At 37.3% G+C, this 22,190-nt stretch overlaps 1 protein-coding gene across 2 annotated transcripts in view; it reads right to left on the reverse strand.

The window, feature by feature from the left end:
• The window catches only part of grk3 (G protein-coupled receptor kinase 3), an 81,591-nt gene extending 60,672 nt beyond the window's left edge, over positions 1-20,919 (reverse strand). For both annotated transcript variants that reach the window (XM_073829128.1, XM_073829127.1), the window contains exons 1-2: positions 18,932-20,919; positions 10,028-10,104 (exon numbers count right to left, since the gene is read on the reverse strand). In XM_073829128.1, the coding sequence (XP_073685229.1) occupies positions 10,028-10,104; positions 18,932-19,044 (190 nt within the window). In that variant the 5' untranslated portion in view covers positions 19,045-20,919. The remainder of the gene's footprint in view (positions 1-10,027; positions 10,105-18,931) is intronic.
• Positions 20,920-22,190: the final 1,271 nt, after the last annotated feature.

The following is a 22,190-nucleotide window of genomic DNA, read 5'->3' on the forward strand; positions in this document are numbered from 1 at the left end:
CAGCGACTTTTCTCAGTTTTCTGCATTAAGGTAAGGGTGTCATCATGATCGATTCCTTGTTGATTAAAGTTAAAATGGTGCATCATTCAGATTTGCCTTCAGAAAACATGAAAGAATAAAAAAGCACCGACACGTGTAGGAGAAAAATAGCGTTAGCTGCCTGTTAGCCAATCAGTTTTGATAGTTTTTTTTTTTTATCTATCAACTTTGTGTTATTGAGTTCTTGTTACTGAGTTGAAGTCATGATGGTGATAAATCGTAATAAAAGATGTTTGGGGGGGGGGGGGATGTACTTTTGTTTTTCCTACAGGGCAGGGGAAGGGAAGATCATTTCTAATCAGTAGTACACATCTAAATGTTTTTGTTTTGCATTCAGAATATGTCCAGATATATTTCAGCCTAATAGGGATGCCTGCACTTGATGGCCAATTTCACATGTATTTTGTGTATTTTAAAAATACAAAATACTGTATTTGTATTTAAATAAAAAAAATTTTACACAGTATTTTGTATTTTTATTTTAAATACATTTCTATGTATTTATGCCCATCTCTGTATGTGATGTTGCCATAGAATTTGATCAGAAAAAGAAAACAGGCAGATTTGGAAATACCAAATCTCCAGAGCCTTTCACAACGGTCCAAACAGCAATTGGAAGAGACAAGCAGCCTTCAAATTTGAAAACCGGCTCAAGCCTGGCCCGTTTCCACAAACCGGCCTTTATTTTTGCTACTTACATGCCTGGATTGCACATGATACAAGTTCAAATAATACATTAAATTCAAACAAAGTACATTATAATGGAAAACAAAAAGTGTTTCTGGAGACTAACAATTACGACTGTTTTGATCGAATGAGAATGTAAAATTAAGCTGGTAAATGACACTTCACATTTCAAAACTAATGTGACCCTGGAACACAAAACCAGTCTTAGCACAGGTATATTTGTAGAAATAGCCAAAAATAAAAAATTATAGATTCTTTCTTTTATGCCAAAAATCAATAGGATATTAAGTAAGGATCATGTTCCATGAAGATATTATGTAGATTTTCTACCGTAAATACATCAAAATTGCATTTTTGATTAGTAATATGCATTGCTTAGAACTTAATTTGGACAACTTTAAAGGTGATTTTTTTCAATATTTCTCAATACTCAGATTGCAGATTTTCAAATAGTTGTATCCCAGCCAAATACTGTCCTCTCCTAACAAATCATGCATTAATGGAAAGCTTATTCATTTATTTATCATAATGTATAAATCTCAATTACAAAAAATTGACTCTTATGACTGGTTTTTCGGTCCAGGGTCACATTACCATGTCATTTTATTCACTGACCCCAGTCACCCTGCATTTTCTAAATGTGTCCATCAAGCAACATGATTTGAGCATCCCTGGTGTAGGCCAAAGAGAGACAGAGAGAGGGTGAGTGGGGTGGAAATAATGACATTGACTGGCCAATTAATTCTCCAAATCCCAAAGCAATTAACAGAGGCTGGTGGATCAAAGAACTGTCAATTAATGCAATGCTAGTGCTCACATATGCGCACGTATGCATGAACTCGTCCACTCACTTACACACAAACACATCTGGGCACAGACGGTCTGGCTGGCTAACAAAGGACACACATCGATATGTTGCACTTTTATCACACACAAGAGGCAAACGTGCATCTAAATACACTGAAAATGAAACCTAAACGGTTAATGGGCATTGATCATTCCAGCCAGTCAGAGCTCCCAGCCTCAGGCCAGGAAGAGGACGGGTGTAATTATCCAAACATATCAGTGCAGTGAATTATCTGTTAGGGTTTTTTTGTTGCTTTGTTTGAATGGAAATCATCTATTTCCTTCTTTAATTCATCCTTTAATTTCATTTTCCCGGTCGCCAAGCAAACACGGGATATCTTCGGCGTTCCCATGGCAACCGCAGTTGCTAGGCAACACAAAACTCTCAAACATCCATTCCAGAACTCTGACAGATGGAACGAGAGAGAGAGAGAGAAGGGGAGATGTGAATGAGGGAGGAGGAGGAGGGGTGGACAGGCAGAACACAAATGAAGAAACCAGGAGGAGGGCAGATAGAGGAATAACATCATAACAACAGAGCTGAGCAGTAGGGAGATCCATAGGAGCCGTGAACGCCTCCCTTGGGCATCAAAGCCATAAGACGCATGCAGCAGAATAAACCACAGCCGACCGGCTCAAAGAGATGGCGGAGATACGAGGATGGTTTTTACGGGGACGGCGAGTGCTGTGTCCTTTGACAGCTCTGGCCTGTCATCGTGAAACCATTACAGACGATAAAGGGGGAGGCGGGGTCTTGCGTGATAAGTGATGGCTTGGGCCAGGAAATGAAGGGACTGCTCATCTGGTTGTGTATCATAAACAAGTACACTGACTCACAGAAGAGCAGTCTTCGCTATTGGTGGTATTTTCGCCTGTTTAGGCCTGATGGGACAAATGAAGAGATGTGATGGTACGTCTGAACTAGCCTTAAATATTCATGACTTTCATGTGAGATGCATTAGAGTGGTTTAAAGAATTAGTCCATTCAAAAATGACTCACCCTAATGTTGCTCCAAACCTTTCTTTCGAAAAACATTATAGGAGAAGCTCTGCTGAATGTTCAATTCACTATAAGCACCACAAAAATATTATACCTTTTGCACTATATACAGTTGAGGTCAAAAGTTTACATACACTGCAGAATCTGCAAAAAGTTAGTTATTTTATCAAAATAGGAGGGATCATACAAAATGCATGTCATTGTCTATTTAGTACTGACCTGACTAAGATATTTCACATAATAACTGTATACATATATGCCACAAGAGAAAATAATAGTTGAATTGAGTCCCCTCGAATTTGAAGATCAGGGTAAATTTAACTTATTTTGTCTTCTGGGAAACATGCAAGTATCTTCTGTAGCTTCTGAAGGGCAGTACTAAATTAGTATAAGAAAACTGTACACATTCTGTTCAAAGGTTTACACCAAATACACAAAAAAGCTGAAGATCCAAAGAATTTGTGGGACCTAAAGGATTTTTTTTTTAAGAACAGCAGGCAGTTAAACTGTTCAGGACGAACAAGGGACTCGTGAATAACTATCACTAAACAAAAAAACACAACTGTGGATCATTCAGGTAAGAAAACAGTATTAAGAATCTAGTGTATGCAAACTTTTAAATGGGGTTAACTATTATTTTCTCTTGTGGACTATATGTAAACATCTTTTATATGAAATATTTTATTCAGGTCAGTACTAAATAAAAAAATAACATGCATTTTGTATGATCCCTCTTATTTTGGTAAAATAATTAACATTTTGACGATTCTGCAACGTGTATGTAAACCTTTGATCTAAACTGTACAAAAGTCTTATTATATATAAAAATATATTATTAAAATATTCAATGTATTAATTTTCAATAAATGGAAAATGGCAGGTGAAAGACTCTGCAAAACATTGGTGCCCTACTTAGGGCAGTATGAAATCAATTTTATTAAATTCCATTTCATTTTAATTTTTTTAATCATTTTTTCTGTTAATTAAATTATTCTGGACTAGGTTGTAATTGTTAAATAAAAAAAACATCAATCAAAAAGCATGTCTACTTAATTAAAATCATGAAACACAGTTTAACAGAAATTTATTAAAAGTTAATTTAAGGCCCTATTAAAAACATTTTATTTTCTTCTCAAATTCAGTTTTATTTTAAACAAATTCTATGTGTTCCATTAATTTTCTGGATTTCATTTTAATGATTTCATAAAAATGTATTAAACAAAAGCATGTCTAATTAATTGAGATAGATATATATATATATATATATATATATATATATATATATATATATATATATATATATATTAGCAATACTGCGTTGTTTATTTACATTTTTATATTTTTTTATATTAAAAAGGTAAATACTAGTAAATTCTGGTAAATATGCCTTAATAAATATTGTTTAATAATAATTTTAGTAGTAGTAGCAGCAGCACTTTAATTACATTAAGTAATATATTTCTGTTGTTTTTTCAAGTCAAAGCAAACTTTTATTCTGATGGACTGCTGTGAAGTTTCTGTTTGCATATATATATATATATATAAATTGCTCATGAAGTGACTCTCAGAGCAGTTCTTGAGTGTTTATGAGCTCATATTTTGAGGCGGCAGAAGCTAAAAACAGAGGAAAGAAGCATGTTCACTTCTGAGTGAACTACTCTTTGAACATCCCTGTCGACATTTCTGGTCTTCCATGTTAATGTTTAAGCAGCAGCACCATAACATTTTATTTCTGCACGGGGTTCAAGACCTTGTTCCAAAAATTCCGCTGGCCGCAATTAAACGAAATTGTTGTCACCTGCCACAAAGTGAAGCATGCTAACAAGAAAAAGAGCAGGAGAAGAAGAAACAGTTCAAACGAGAGAGAGAATTGCACTGCAGTGCAGCATCACAGACCGACATTGCCGACCAATAAATCATGTGTCATGGAAAGGGGGTGGGGGTGGGGAGAGACATCATTATCAGCCCAAAACTTGCTGTCAAACTGTCACGTTTCTGCACAGATACATGCACACGAGCACGCATGCAACGGTACACCAAAGTCTTTCTGCTAAACAGTGCTATTCATCTTCGCCCTGAGCTGCCCTGCTTTATTTATTACAGTCAGTCGTGACTTCCCAGACAGGACGAACACTTAAATAAAAGGCATCAATTCAACAGGCTTATCGATCTGCAGAGCATGCAAGATCTTTGGTGCGTGTAGGTCACGGAAGAGTTTGGGCAAAATGGCTTTAGTTTAACCTGTGAGGGTCGAACAACGGTAGCTGTGAAATGCTACGCTTGTCTTTTTCTCAGAAGGACTGTTAACCACTTAATGCTGGGGAAAAAAGCTCTTAAAATCAATAAAAATGATAAATGCTGACATCTCGCCACATGAAACTTTTAATTGTGTGGATGGCTGAGAAAAAAAAAAAAAAAAAAAAAAAAACACGCCACTGATGTGGATAAGCAATCCAATATCTATGGATGCTTCTCATATTATAACATGTATAGACAGCATTATCTAGACCATTCCAGATGTTCTAGTAAATCGAGTTCCTCTGCCAATAAAGTCAGACATCAAACGCTCAGTTTTTCCATGCAAACGTCTTTATGGCTGTGACTGTCAAACCAAATTATATCAATAGAGGAGGATGGCATTTTCCTCTGTCGTTCTGGGCCGACAGACACCCCTGAGCCTGAGCTTTTCATCCTTGCGTTGCTCTCTACATCTCCTCCTGCTAAGCAAGATTCATTTCTATTAATTTCTCATGCAATTTTAATGGTAAAAGCTACTTGTTGATCCCTATTAGGTCTCATATGACTAGGTGGTTCACAGCGAGAGCTGGGTCTTCACAGTAGGGAGAACGAAGGAGTTTTTGTGTGACCTTCTAAAACTAAACTAAACTATCAGAGAAATTATACAATATTAGCACTTTCAGGACATTATGATCATATGCACGTCATCCAATACAACTAAAATGGATCAATAGGTCACAGCTATCATGACCTAAAAAAACTGGCCCAGAAAAGCCCATCAGTAATGTATATCGTTACGTCACGTATTATTTGCTTCATCAAATAAACACGAAACGCCACAGCGACGAGGGTTAAAAGACAAAGACAGAAGGGAAGCATCTGATTATGCAACCAGCCCCTGAGTCATTATCTCTTCCACTGGTCAGATGCAAAACCGAGACATTTGTCATTCAAATTCAGCATGTGAACTAGCGGCACCGCAGCAGCGAACTTCGGTTTCCTACTTCGGCCTTTCTTTAGAGAGGACCTGGAATATTTGCAAGCTACTTCAGGCATTTGCATTAGTGAAAATCTTTCTTTTACTTAATTAATGCACTTGTTTTTTTTAGTCCCATAAACATGTCACATGCCTAGCGGCTCGGTTTGCCTGTTAAGATCACGAACAGGTTTCCCACTCAAACAGTCTACTTGTTTACATGTACATAAATAACAGTTTGTGATAGTGACTCATCTTATACTACAGTAACACTTTTGTAACAACACTGACAGGCTAAAACATACAGCCTATGAAAACATAAATATGTCCACTTGCTACTATCTTCTACATTTAAGAATAGATTCTTAAAGGTCCACTAAATTGCTTTAAGAACACACAGTGCTATTCTAAACTATGACGTCATTTCAACTGAAACAGGAAGACATTTTTAAATAGCCAATAGCGTTTCGTTTTTATTACAGCCGTTGAGCTCAGTACAGCCTCATTTGACAGCGTATGCCAACCACAATCTCATCCATATCGCTATAAAAGAATTCAAATGGGTCAGATACGTTTTATGGTCTGCGCCGACTCGCGCATATGATCCTCGCCATGCTATTGCATCTCTGGAGCAGAAAAGTTTCTCTAATGGAAAGCATATTTACACTGTCTGAATTAGGGGTGTGCGATATGACGATTTTTGATCGTGGACGATTAAAATGTCTCCACGATCTGCTTTTGAATAAATATCGTAGTATCGTGCTACAGTGTGCCTCCGTCTTAATACTGTACATTCACTCACGGGACACTGCACTTATTCATATTCGCGATCACAAAAGTAGATTATTTGAATGTGCTTCAAAGTCTTGCCGGTAAAATAACGCCATTTGGTCCGCGCGCTGTTCTGGCATGCGCTTCATGAGCGCGTAAACCTGAAGCACGTGCGCTAAAAGCCTGTCAAACAGCACCTGATTACTAAACTGAGCTATCTTTGGCGTTTAATTTGCTTATACTGTCAAAAACACGCAAGGATTACATATAAACACAGTCGGTTGTCTAAAGTGAAAGTAAACAGTTAAGAGAAAAACGGATGCGCGTCTGTATAGATGCGTGCAGCTCTGCGACAGAGCTAAACATGCTGTCGATTGTCATTAAAGGGACAGTACACCCAAAAATGTTGTCACTCACATGTCCTAAATCTCTATTATTATTTTTTTCTTGTGCTTAACACAAAAGAAGATATTTTGAAGAATGTGGGTAACAGTAGCTGGTCCCTACTGACTTAAAATAAATAAATAAAATATATGGAAGTAACTGGGGACCCAGCAACTGTTTGGTTACCCACATTATTCAAAATAAGTTTTATGTTCAGCATGTTTTATGCTTAAAAAAATGCGAGAGTGAGTAAATGATGACAGAATTGTCATTTTTGGGTGATGATACACTAATAAAACAAAACACAAAGGAAAATCACTCACTGCTCTTGACTGAAGAACTTCAATACAGTTGCTTTAAATGTTGCTTCTATGTATAATTTATGTATATAATGTATATAGTGTTTTATTTTTATATTTGTTAATTAAATTTCTTGAATGCTACTGACAAATACATGGACTGTACCTGAAAATTAAAGCACTGTTTGTTTTATTTGTATAGTATGTGTATTTGTAACATGTAGCTTATCTTTGTTCTTATTTTTTAAAAACAAAGAAAATAATGACAAAGATTTTTTGTCTTCGCCCACTTTGGCTTAAATATCTGCCATTCTTTTTATTTTATATTTTGTTACCTTGTAAGGTTTTGGTTTTAAAATAGAAAAATTAATTTGTCTGTACTACTCAGACAACTTGTAAAAAAGTAAAACCAACATGACAAAGAATCGTGATAAAATCGTGAATCGTGATATTTCTTGAAAAAATCGTGATATGATATTTTTACCATATCGCCCACCCCTAGTCTGAATCGTTCCCTATCCCCTATATATTGCACTTCGTCTCATTCACCGTACATAAAATACTAACTCTGTGAACAATTGACTGATGTTTAGAATTTTTTCTCCGTATAATGGACTTCAATGGTGCCCCCGAGTTTGAACTTCCAAAATGCAGTTTAAATGCAGCTTCAAAGGGCTCTAAACAATCCCAGCTCAGAAAGTAGGGTTTGGCTAACGTTTGGTTATTTCCAAAAAAACAAACAAAATTGACAGTTTATATACTTTTTAACCTCAAATGCTAGTCTTGTCTAGCTCTGCGTGAACTCTGTGTATTCTGGTTCAAGACAGTTAGGGTAGATCTAAAAATTCCCATCTCATTTTCTCCTCCAACTTCAAAATCATCCTTTATCATTGCAGAAGTAAAGACCCAGTGTTTACAAAGTGAACATGCAAAGAAGATCAAACGCTCTTTATCAAAAAAAGGTAAAACAGCGATGTAGGATAGTTGGAGAAGAAAATGAAATTGAGAACATGAGTTTTTCGACATACCCTAACTGTCTTGAACCAGAATACACAGAGTTCGCACAGAGCTAGACAAGACAAGCATTTGAGGTTAGAAAGTATATAAATTTGAACTTTTTTGAAAATATCCAATAATTTCGCTAGATACAACCCTCATTCCTTAGCTGGGATCATTTAGAGCCCTTTGAAGCTGCATTTAAACTGCATTTTGGGAGCTCAAACTCAGGGCACCATAGAAGACCACTATATGGAGAGAAATACTGAAATGTTTGCCTCCAAAAATATAATTTCTTTAAGATTGAAGAAAGAAAGACATGAAAATCTTGCATGACAAGGGGGTGAGTAAAGTATCTGTAACATTTTGTTCTGGAAGTTCTCCTTTAAGGTTAACATATTCATTCTAAAAGCCAAAAAATCTTTTGATTACAAAATTTTGATTTCATGAGGACTTTACAAGAGGTGCATCCTGGGATGCTTTTTAAACAGTACTGAAGGAGTTCACATGCACGCAAAATGATCTTTTCCTTCACTATCTGATCCAACACGCATATGAGTCTTTAAACAGGTGATCTAGGTAGCTCAGTGCACAATGGCCTACAACTACGGTTTGAAGTTGCATTAATGATGGATTTGTTAGGAACAAACAGCTTTTCACTTCACAAAATGTTAAAGGAGAAGTTCACTTACAGAACAAAAATGTACAGATAATGTACTCACCCCCTTGTCATCCAAGATCATGTCTTGGATGACAATGTCATGTGATCATGTCATCATGTCTTTCTCTCTTCATTCGTAAAGAAATTAAGTTTAAGGAAAAATTTTTTTATTTTTTCTCCATATAGTGGACTTCTATGGTGCCCCGAGTTTGAACTTCCAAAATGCAGTTTAAATGCGGCTTCAAACCATCCCAAATGCAGTTGTGGATTATTTAGATGTTTTTTTTATCAGCTGTTTGGACTCTCATTCTGAAAGCACCCATTCACTGTGACTTTTTTTAGCAAGTTTTAGTTTTTGGGTTAAGGATTTTTTAATTATTCCCTAGTTTTTCCATCAACTCTCAAACCCCAGGTGGGGAAACCCTTTTCCAACACATCTTACCATTTTGTTGGTTAAAACCAACAAATATGATAAGAATTTTAGCTACCATAAACAGACACTATAAGTGTGTTATTGTATAATGCATGAAGGGAATGCATGCAAAAAAGTCAAGAGAGAGAGAGAAACCACTGAAGCGGATCCTCACTTGGGACTTCAGACACAGAAGTAAGTAAAAATTAAAGTTAATCAAAATCTGGGGCTGGCTGCAGCGTTCCCATGGTGCCTTCGCAGCTCACACTTCACACATTACAGCAAACGCCGTTCCTCCAAAAGCGGCAAGTGGAAAAAAGCATGCTTTCACTTAGGTACCTGAGGTTATTTGGGCATATGCATTCATCGCACCACAACACAAGAGCATTTGTACGACACGCTGTCTTGACAAAGAGTTTAACTGTTCAGGTGACTAATAGAGAAAAGCAGACATAACGGCCAGTGGTTACACAGAACAAAGAGCTGTCTTTGACTCCACAGATAAGAAAAAAGGAAGAACAAGATCCTTATTTAACTTCATGGTGATTAAAATGTCCTCCTTAAGGGCCTGTGGTGTTTTTCTACAAGCTTTTTCAAAGAATTACTCTATTTGCATCCTCAATAGCAGCCTTTTTACAAATCCGAAATGATCGGAGCATTTTTTTTTTCCCCAAAGCAAATCTGTCTCATAGCGACAGGAAGGATTAAGAAAACTCACCAATCTTCTGGTTGAAGATTTTGTCAAAGGTCAGTTCATCCCTTTCCTCCAGGTACTTCTGCATGACACTCCGAATACTGTGAGAAAATGGAGAAAACGAAATATAAAAGATCAGTTCTCTTTTTTTAAAACTTTACATGCAAAACAAATGCCATCCAAGCCCTAGGAAGAAGGCAACTGGACTTTTCAGGCAGCTGACCGTGCTGCCCTTCCACCTCGATCCCGGCCTTAGTTTAGGTCTCTCCACAACCACCTGCTCAATTCTCCACCCGTCGCTTCCCAACGGAGGGCACTGCCGCGCTGCCCTGGGAGAGGGTGTTAATGAGCAGCAAGTTTGGGAGACTGAATCAATTAGCACCCCCTCCAAGGGCTCATTATCACTCAACCACAGCCCCACAGAGTCAGAGTGCAGGTCAGAGGAGATGGGAGTGTCCTCAAACATGCTCCTGCAGTCCAGGACCAGACACAGACACCCCTGTAGTGAGTGACCTGACACATTACGGTAAAAGGGCATGGCTGATATTAGGACTGCTAATTTAAATAAGGCTGTGCAATGATATATGAATACTCATTACATATTAATTAGGGATGTAACAGTATTATCAATATCGTGGTATTGCAATAGCAAATTTGTTTTAAAATTATCGTGGTCACGTGATGATATAAAACAATAGGTCTTTCGGGCAAAAAGTGTCGATTTTTTTTTTTAAATACATTTTAACTTCTTATTCTAACATAAAAGGTCTTTAAAGTTGTGTTTTAGGCCATTATGCTTTAGCACAGTATGTGTAAAATGAACCAAAACCGAAAGCACAATGTGGCTTAAATTTGGCCCCTCATAAAGTCTGTTTTCGCTGAGTGTTTCAAAACAAAGCGCGCACTTCGTTCAAGCGATCAGCTTATGATCCGGTGTTTTCCGTGCCTCAGAACGGCTCAGTTCACAGTGAATGCAGTGAACTCATTTATTGCATGTGCTGTGCATTTAGTATGCGTTTGGAAACACAACGGCCACCAGTTTTTTCGTGGCAGATGATTACAGCATTTCACTAGATTTGTAGCAAGACGCATTTTTGTAAGACTGTTTTCACTCAAGCTGGAGTTTTCTGTTGAATTAAAATAACTATTGTAATTTCCCAACTGTAAAGCAAAAATAACATACCTAAATTAATTTAATGTATTTTTTAAACTAAAAAGTGCATTAGATAGAAGAAATTAACTTGTAATGTATTGTACAAAATATACATTTTTTTGTCTTCATTTGTCTTTTTATTTAATTATGGCAATGAATATCGTATTGTGATATTATAGTATTGTGAGGTTTATATTACATTCCTAATATTTATAGTAATTCAGTTGGCGATATAAAATTAAGAAATACTGGGAATATCATGAAAATGCAATGCAATTTATATTTAGTCACTAAGTTTCATACAGACAACAAAAATGGCATATACAAGTATGCAATTAACCAATTCATGGCTCTGATTCAACTATCGTTTGAATTATTAGCCATTTTAATATGAAAAGTTTTGGCTCAGTACGTTTTTTTTTTACAAAATGGATCCTTCAAAAGTGATCCATCAAAAGTGCCAGTAAAGACATTTATGTCACAAAAGATTTCTATTTTCAAAACTCAACATTGATGATATAATGTTTCTTGAGCAGCAAATCAGCATATTAGAGTGATTTCTGAAGATCATGTGACACTGAAGACTGAAGTTATGATTCTGAAAATTCAGCTTTGCATCACAGGAATAAATTACATTTTACAATATATTCAAATAGAAAACAGTTGCAGTGTTTCCCCTAGGTTTCCAGCTCCATTACTTTGTGTAATAAGGAAAACATTTATTTCAGTGAAAAATAAGTCCAAAACTCTCTATTTTAACATTTTAAACAATAGGGCTCTACAATCTTTTGCCTTTTTTTTTTTTTTTTAGAAATTATGTTTTAATTTTTCTGATAATCAAATGAAAGCATAAACATTTGATTTTAATCAAATGAAAAATAAACCCTTTTCATTTTTGCCATAAAAACAGAGGTTTACTGTTAAAATCAATACATGGAAAAAAAAATTATATTCAGTTTAAAACGTTTAAATAATAATTGTAGGACTTTTTTCTACAATTAAGTGGTTAATCTTGTTGTAATTTTTTTTATCATATGTGACCCTGGACCACAAAACCAGTCATAAGGTTAAATTTTACAAAACTGAGATGTATGCATCATATGAAAGTTCAATAAATAAGCTTTCTATTGATATATGGTTTGTTAGGATAGGACAATATTTGGCCGAGATACAACTATTTGAAAATCTGGAATCTGAGGGTGCAAAAAAATCAAAATACTGAGAAAATCACCTTTAAAGTTGTCCAAATTAAGTTCTTAACAATGCATATTACTAATCAAAAATTACATTTTGATATATTTATAGTAGGAATTTTGCAAAAAATCTTCATGGAACATGATCTTTACTTAATTTCCTAATGATTTTTGGCATAAAAGAAAAATCAATGATTTTGACCCATACAATGTATTTTTGGCTATTGCTACAAGTATTCCCCAGCGACTTAAGACTGGTTTTGTGGTCCAGGGTCACATATATTGTTTTATGTAAATTATTTAAATAGGAATATATAAACACCTACATTATACTGTACAAAAGTAATACAAGACTAATATTGTTGTTACATGTTAAACCGTACTTTTATTTTGCTAGGTTGCCATGAAGTTTCTGTGTACAGTATGATATGATGCTAATTTTCTCAAATGAAACGGTAAAAGTGACACTCACTTCAGCTTTGGAGACTGAGTTTATCTGTTCATGTGAGATGCAAAGGCCAAAAATTAGCGGGAGCTTCACGCGTGCTTCAGTATGCCTGTAGTAAAAAAAAAAAAAAAACGCGCCTCCGCCATTCATACATACAGAGGCAAACGGAACATGCAGGATTCATATTAAAATGGTCTTTTTGCATTTCAGTTTTCACAGACACTAGTCCATATCGCGATTTGAATTAAGTGACAGACCAACTTTTGATTTATTAATCCAAAAATCGACAAATTCCGTGGCATTTCGCGCTATAGAGTAAATTCCATTTTTATGAATGGAGTGCGCGATCCCGTCCGTGTTTTCGCGGAGGAGACATTGTAAACGCGCGACCATGTAGAGACAGAAATGACATGCCTTCGTGTAAATAAGATAAATCACATAAGGCAATTTAGTTTGTTAAATAAAAGAACAATGTATAGACCTGTTCTATAGGAAAGATAACCTTAAATGACTTCTATTGTGATCCGGCACTATATCGAAAATAAAACGAACTTGACGTTCAAGGGGGGCGGGGGGTGCCGTTGGGGGGGCGGGCCACCCCCCTAAGATAATGGTAGGGGAAACACTGAGTTGAATTGTAATATTTCACAATATTGCTGTTTTTACAGCATTTTTAAATCAAACAAATGCAGCCCTAGTGAGCATAAGATTCTTTACAAACATTAAAAATCACCAACTGGAGTTCTATATTTCGTCTAATTCTTCCATCTTCCAAACACTATCTTAAGTCATCTCCAAGCAAATACATAAATAGCGATCAATATCGGATCAATACAAGCTTAAAAAACAATATTTTAGCGCCCTGCCCTAAATGACTTAACACATTAGTGTAAAAAGCAAAAGCTGATATCTGGAGCGCTCACAAGCCATACACTTGAGTGGCTGAAACCTCAAGCCTGCGATGAGCCCTTTTAAGACATAAACAAACTTCTCATTTATTAATGACTACATGTTTTACTCACGCACCGCATTCATAATTTATCGTCTGGCCTACATTATTATGACACATTAACTGGCCTTTAGCATCTCAAAAGTGGCAACTAGTTTGAAACCACCGACTAATGGACACAGGATTGCACCCGTGCAGGAGATATTGCATTCAAGCACAACACGCACGACCCCTCGCCGCCTGTCTCTCTCAGGATGCAGACGCATTCATCTCTTTCTCTGTCTGTCTGCAATCGCATCAGTTCCGTCCCACGGTCCAACGTCTACGTGACTGAAACGATCTCCAGTCTCTTCCACTCGTCTCGCTGTCAAACAATCCCGCCAGCTCCTCAAACACTTCCAGTCATGCTGTCAAAATCTCACCTCTCTGCCAGCGGGCTCACGGCTGGCCCGAGGAGAATGTAGCAGAGCCGCGCTATCTCTCTCCGCCGCTACAAAGTATCTTCTATTTATTAACAAACGCCTTTGTTGTACCACCAGCTTATGCTTTTATATGCACGCCAGATCATTTCAGAGGTTTAAAAATGCTTACTGAACAACAAACAAACGAGCACTTGGATGTCACAAGAAGAGTTTGACATTAAACAACAAGTGTTAGTCAGAAGGCGCAGCTGGGAGTGGCGCAACGCTTATGGAGGCCGTAATAATGCTAATGATGGGGACACTGATGTCAACGGCTAATGCTTTCACTCGATCTGTGGTGATGCCGCCCTGCTGCGGCCTACAGTAATCCCTCAGAGCAAACAGAGCCACTAAAGCAGACTAATCACAATGAGGAGCGGATGTATGGCTTACCACTTTGCCGAACGGAAAAGCCAACCCTTGTTATCGTTTCAGATTCGCACCGCGCATTACCACATCATCCGGGGAGGCTAAGTAGCCCACCGGCACATGCATCATCTCAGGCCCAGGGAGAGACGTTTATATTAGCCTTGGCGTAGGAAGGAAGATGATTAACCGTAAATGAATCTTGCCGCGAGTTTACTCGGAGAAAGCTTTTCGAAACGCCTGGTCGAATGCTTTCGTGGGATTTCATGCTATGTTTACATAGGTAACAATCACTAAGGACAAGCTCTATAAATAATCGGCAGGTCGGCAATAAAAGTGAGCACTTGAAATGCACTTCTACTAAGATGTTATTGGTTTAAGGTTTTAAAACCATCGCGTTAACTAAAACGACTTTAAAGTTCAAGGTGCCACCATTACAAATTCTATTAGCATGCTAAAAGTCATGAACACTGAGGTTAAAGCATGCAACTTAACATTTGTGACCCTGGACCACAAAACCAGTCTTAGGTAGCACGGGTATATTTGTAGAAATAACCAAAAATACATTGTACGGGTCTTCTTTTATGCTAAAAATCATTAGGATATTAAGTAAAGATCAATTTCCATGAAAATTTCCTACCATAAATATATCCAAATGAGTTTTTGATGAGTAATATGCATTGCTAAGATTTTCATTTGGACAACTTTAAAGGCGATTTTCTCAGTACTTTGGTTTTTTTGCACCCTCAGATTCCAGATTTTCAAATAGCTGTATCTCAGACAAATATTGTCCTATCCTAACAAGCTAAATAAGTATTTTTCATCAGCTTTCAGGTGATGTAAAAATCTCAATTTCAAAAAATTGACCCTTATGTGGTCCAGCAACAAGTTAAAGAAATCATTCAACCCATTTTCAGTGACCAAACCGAATAGAGTCTTTGCATTGACTTGTTGCTGGACTTAAAAAGTGGACTCAAACCAAAATCAAAGATTAGGAAGCTAACAATTTGAAAAACAATAATAATAATAATTTGACATTATTTTTATAACTAGGACAGAAATATATTACTATTGCAAAGGTGTAGCCAAAGAATTTGAATATAATAATAATAATAATAATACAATATCATTATACCAAAAGACATGAATACATAAATACTGTCAAGGTGTGGTCATATTTACCGTTGCTCTGCAAATTTTCACGGGTGAAATCTACAGGATCGGGATTTTCGAATGAAAGCGAAGGATTTCCACAAGAGGTAAACTGTTCACCAAAATTCACCATGATGACCAATGGAAAGCTGTTTGGTTTGAAAGTGACTTCTGTGTGAGCCGTTTCTCACACATCACTACACTTTACACAATATTCAATAGGCCTTTTGCCAAAATGTTGCTAATGCGCAGTGTAAATAAATAAATGTTGTAAAATTGTTGTAGCAAAATTACAATACAGTCTCAATTTCTTCACTTCCAAGAACGGCATTTAATAGGAAACACTGTATACCATAACATGCTGAGGAAAAAAGTCTAAACATGGCCTTAACTGCCCATATTTCCAAGAAAGGGATATATTGCTACCTGTGCACTTTTAACTAATCTTGTCTGTTTACCTGACAACAAGACTTGCAGCTACACTAAGAGATCACTAATCACATTTAAGTGTTACATAAACTTTAAAAACATTCCAGCTACTGCAATTCCACGAATGCGCAGGCTATACTGAGACACATGCGCGTGTAAACTGTACAATAAAAGCTTTGTGTTGAACCACAGGCTTTACATTGTAAACTGACAGCCGTATCGCCATAGTGATCCAATGAGATGAGCAAACTCTGAAATATGAAATACCACTTCCCATTTGTTGGGCCTCGGTTTGTTACCAAAAGCAGGCCTAAATAACATTTACAGTGTTCGGTCTCCCCATGGGGTAGTAAACGGCCAAATAACCACATAAACTGTGACGGCATAGTCAGTTTATCACTTTTACGGTTTTCAGACAGTGGCCATAAAAAAAAAGAAAAAAATCCAATACACACAAGGGACTCCTCACATGGTGTTCAAGAGGACAGGTACAATACACTCCCAACAAAAAAACGTAATTAACAATATTTTAGGCCTATCTAATTATGTTTAGTATAGGTTTACTACTTCTAGATTCCTGTATTCGTTTTCTGAGCAGCAAGTGTTTTCAAATGTCTAGATAAAATGAAGTGGATTATATGCATGAACGGATTCAATCTGATATAAATGGATGACAAACGCATCATTTTATTAACTGATTAACCAGCCCAGCTTAACTGGATGAAAAATCCAAAAATATTAATAAATATCCATCCAACATCCAAACAAAGTGCAAAATAACAGGGTTCGTACAGATACTGTAAAATGAAATTCCAGGACTTTCAAGGGCTTTAAGCACTACTTTTTTGATTTTCAAGGACTTCAATCAGAGTTCTCACTTATCGAACAATGTCTTCCATTTCAAATTCTCAAAAAAGAGAAATGGATAAATAAAAATATACTCATAAAAAATGGCAAAAATAAAGTGAAGCACATGAAGTATTACTACTAAAGTATTACAAAGTATGCTACACATTTAATACAGTAAAACCACTGTTCATTTTCTAAAGGGATTTGATTTTTTTTTTTACTGTAAAGCATTGATGGTTTTATGTTTTCTACTGTTTAAGAAAAAATACATATTTGCAAAATTGCTCTGAAATCCCGATCCTAACCAAATTCACAAGCTTCGTGAACCTGCACCCTGCAAGTCCCGATTTGAATCGCCCTCCAAAGTTCCGATCTAAAGCAAAAGATTCACAAACCCACTCCGAAGTTCCAAGTCAAATCTAATGATTCCCGATTTGAATTTGATTTAGATCGTGACCTCAAATCGCATATCACAAATCATTTGATGTGAATCATTGACATCGCTACATGATTCACAAACCTGTTCCTATCTAAATCAAATGATTTGCGATAGGCACTCCAAGTCCCGACCTGAATTAAATAATTTGCGATATGATTTTAAAATCGTTACAAGCGATGTTGGAATTCGAAAATGAATTGCTCTTTTAATTTGACCTGGTTTTTGCTAGTGAATCGCTTAAAATGAACAACCGAGTTACAAGTCTGAATCAATCGGAGCGGTTTCTTAATTGATTTGGTTCATCTGTTCCTCTTTTCGCATCTTTAGGCATGTTTACACGACACTGTCAGCACTACTACTTGCTTAGCTCAATTGTTTTCTGACATTACCTGAAATAAGTGAAAAGGTTTTTTGAATTTTGCGTGAAAATTTGTCTTATTGACAAAATTAAACACTTATTTTATAGATAGATTCTTCTTCTTCTTCTTCAAGATGTCTTTCGAAAAGTCAAGCACTTTCAAGTACCTCTTCAAGAATATTGCTATGTTTAAGGGTTTTGCAGGCCTTAAATTTCAAAAAGTCAAAATTAAGTACTTCAAGCACTTTACACACCTTGTACAAACCCTGAGGCTATGTGGAGGCGAAAAAAGGGGTTAAAATGTAAGCTTACAATTTAAAAGCAGAAGTTAAAAACATGAAAAACAAAAGCACAAACTGAAAGCTAAATAGTATGGCCTTAAAAACACATTCACCATCCGAACATTTATACTCCAATACAATACACACTGTTTTGACGTTTCCAAGGTCTAACCATTCAAAACAGCCACACAAATCCCCAACAAAGGGCACTTGTATGCCTTATTGAGTATGCAAGCGCAAATGTGAAGCCAATGTCAGAATTTCGACCTGTTTACAGTGAATATCACCCTCAACCCGGTGCAAATCTACAGGTGATAAGAGCCATTGATTCACACGGGGGAATTTTCCCAGCAGGCCTCAGTAACTGCTGAACCACCTCAAAAACACTAAACACAGCACAAAATGTGACACAATAATTAGGATTTAGCCAACGCTTACAGAAAAAGTACTGTGGTGTTACCACGATACTACTAACGTTAGTTAGTACTTTGATACTATACAGGCCTGATTATCATATTCTCATCGTATTTACACCCTACTCTGAGGTAATTAAATAACAGGGTTTATTACTGAGCTATATCTCGAAATAAACATAAGTAGCTTATCTAAAAATACCACGGTGTTTTTGTAAGCGTAAGAAAGCAGTAAACAGCAAACCCTGTTTGTACATGAGAGGGCCGTTGAGAATGGTGACAGGGAATTTCAAACACAATTAAAATCGTTTAACATCATTCAAATGCAGTGGAAATTAATAACTAAATAGGTTTACACGTCGCTTCACAACAAAATATTAAGCGTAATGTGTAGGAGTTAACGTAACTGTGTGGCAGACTCGTTTCGTTTACGTTACCTGGGTTCGGGAAGGATGATTTTCTTGCTCGCCCGGGCCGCTGGAGTCGATTTGCTCTTCTCCATCGCCATCAGGTAGCTGACATCGGCGAGAACCGCTTCGAGGTCCGCCATCTTCGAGCCCTCTGGGTCGAACCGAGTCGCTAACTGTACCAGAACCAGCCGTGAGGGAGGAACGTGAGGGCGGACTCAGCACGAGACGAACGCGGGAGCTGCTGTGGTGGTGGTTGAGGTGGTGAAGATGATGATGGTGGTGGTGGTGATGATGCGAGAGAGAGGCGCGAACATCTATTCCAGCCTCAGTTTTTTTTTATTATCGCGTTTTTCCCCTTCAGAAGTCTCTCAGAAAACCATCGTGGATGAAAATAGACGAAAAAATCAGAAGAAAGAAAACGGTAGACAAAAAAAATCCACTCTGAATAGAAAACCTATATGTTGCTTATATGAAGCAACGCCACTCCAGGTCCACCGGAGTTGCAGAAATGGCTTCTTTCTTCAGAAAGGAGAAATATATGTGCTGGGCATCACCTCCAGGTCCGGAAATTTCCAAAACAATAATAATTCTAGATGGTGACAGCGATAATGTCGATTAATCGAGCCCCCCATCCAGCACCCACCCCCTTTGGGTGAGTTTAACGCGAACTACCCACCTGCCGGTGTAACGAACGTCAAAAAATGACATGTAACGTTAAGTTAATTTGAGCCACCGATTGCAGATATTGGAAATAACGGGTTGGTTAACTAATACATGCAAGCTGGCCAGTCAAATCAAAAAGACGAGGCGAGATATCTCCTTAAGGTGTTAAAGCAAGCCAGCTCGCTGCAAAACCTTCAGAATCGCCAGTGCATGAAAATGGACGACGTATGCGCCGATGTTTCCCTGTTTAATCACATTAACCAGTTGACAGCACGCAAACAGACCACACATAACAAGGGTAATATGTATCCTCCTCTTCTTAAAAGGAGAAGAGATGGTGGAAATCTGAAGCCCAGTGGTTGGAGAAACATAAATAATGGCTATCGATGCGACACGGGCATCCAAAAATGCTAAGCAAAATCATTCAAGATCTAAACAGCATAAATATCCTGGTCATATCACAAACAAATCCTCATTTTTGTGGTTCGACGGTTGAGATCTGCCTGTCACTCCTCTTGCTGATCCAAGCTGGTTGTCTTGATCTTAGAAGCCAATTAAAGGGCCAAAATTAAACTAGACGCCTTTTAGATGTGGCAAGTCCACTGCCTTGTGCATTGCAATGCAATGCAGTTTTCCTCTTAAACTGGATTTGCTTGCTCGTCAATTTATTTATATAATGAGAGAGGTGTGCTCTAAGCACAAAACGGCTGAGATATTGCTCTACTGTAACCTACAGATGAGAGGGGGGCGCTAGAAAAGGAAATAATGTGAACGAAAGCAATCCGAGTTTCCTTTTTCTAAAAAAAAAAAAAAAAAAAAAAAAGTCGCGATGGTGGCACAAAACGTGCTCAGACGAGACTGCAAACCAGTAACGCACATAAAAACACAGCTAATGTGATTTGATGTAAATAAAACACAGAAAAATAAAGAGTTCACCCTGAAATCTCTGCGCTAGATCTTGCGGAACTTCATATGCATGGCTGTGCGTCTCAAACTCAAGCTTATATGGACGAAACTGAGTTTCGAAGAAAACAAAACGTCGTGGCTTTTAACCCCAACACGCTTCGTTCAGAGGCTTCGACTGTGCTTTCCTCCAAAAGACTTCTGATTTAGATTTTTTGATGTTATTGCCGAGAGAAACCACTCTTTTCTTTCCCATCCGTGTTTGGGTCGCAGATCCAAGTCTTCATCTCTTCCGACATCGCTCAACGAAAACACTATATCCGTCCACATAAAACACTCCAGTCCGATTCCACTCAAACGGGTGCTTCTTGAGGATTCCCTACGTTTAATCCAGATGGGAATACACGACTATTTTCTTGTTTTAGTGCTTGTGTGTGAGCTGAGCCCCAACGGCGCGTCGTGAAGTGAAATTCAGGCTCTTCTGAGAGCTGCACTTCCTCCCAGCGGCCGAGTCGACGCAAAACCCGGCACTGGAGTCGCAAAACAAGGAACTGGAACGTTGTGACGAGGCGGAGCTGGACTCCGGTTTGAGCTCTCCAGATGTGAATTCTTTGTTTTATTTACGTTTTATACGTTTTGACTAGTTGGTTAAGGACCATTAACTAGTTTACGCAGCACATGCTGGCTTTTTAAATAAACGAGTTAAAAACGAAAAAACTCAAGGCTTGAGTTATGCATATTAATTAGAGCCTGCTGACGTTGCTTAGTAACCTTCCTGAAGCGCCCAGTCACGTTACCTCATTAATATTCATGAGTCAAACCTTCCCCATAGAAGGATTTTTCATTCGCCGGCTGAATAGCGCCCACTCGCTTTTCAGCAAATATGCTAGGCGTGCTTGCGCACGTCACGTTACGTACTTAATATTCATAAGCCGTGGCTACATCATAGTAGGAAAGTCTAGTGGCTGCGCCATGGTATCTAAATAAAAAAAATCGTTGTGTAAGCGCATCCCACCTCTTTTATCAACACCGCATCTACAAAAAAGCATAGTGTATTTTTTTTGGGGGGGTTTCTCCTTTCGGTTCCTGGTCATATGATTTAATCTGACAAACAATGATATTTAAACCAGCTTCTAGGAACAAGTTAAGTCATGTTGAGGAGCGTTGTCCTTTATTCTCTAAAAGGGAATTCTTATATTTTGTTTGTCATTAAACATGATTATTTTATATCATGGCTTTTCTATTTATGATCATTTGGCTTGTAGGTTTATTGCTCCCCCTGGCGGAAGATGAGTGAATGTGCATTTTTAAATGAAAAATCTGTCATAATTTACTCACCTCAGGTTTTTTTTTTTTTAAACCTGTAGGATTTTTATTTCTATTGAGCGAAAAAAAGGTGATATTTTGAAGAACGTTGGTTGACATTTGACGGTAGCCATTGACTTCCATAGTATGGGGGAAAAACTATGTAAGTCAATGGGTACCATGAACTGGTTACCACCATTCTTTAAAATGTCTTCTCTTATGTTCAACAGAAGAAAGAAACTCATACAGTTAAACAGAATTGATATTTTTGGGTCTATTATTTTATGACTATTATTTTAAAAACAAAGTTTTTGAGCCAAAACAACTTTATATGTACCATTCTACAGAATTGGTGCAAACTGAAATGCACATCCAAAAATAGGATTTAAGTATTCAAATCTTCAATGTTTATTAA

Source organism: Garra rufa, chromosome 23 (genome assembly GCF_049309525.1).
Source record: "Garra rufa chromosome 23, GarRuf1.0, whole genome shotgun sequence".
Taxonomy (NCBI): Eukaryota; Metazoa; Chordata; class Actinopteri; order Cypriniformes; family Cyprinidae; genus Garra; species Garra rufa.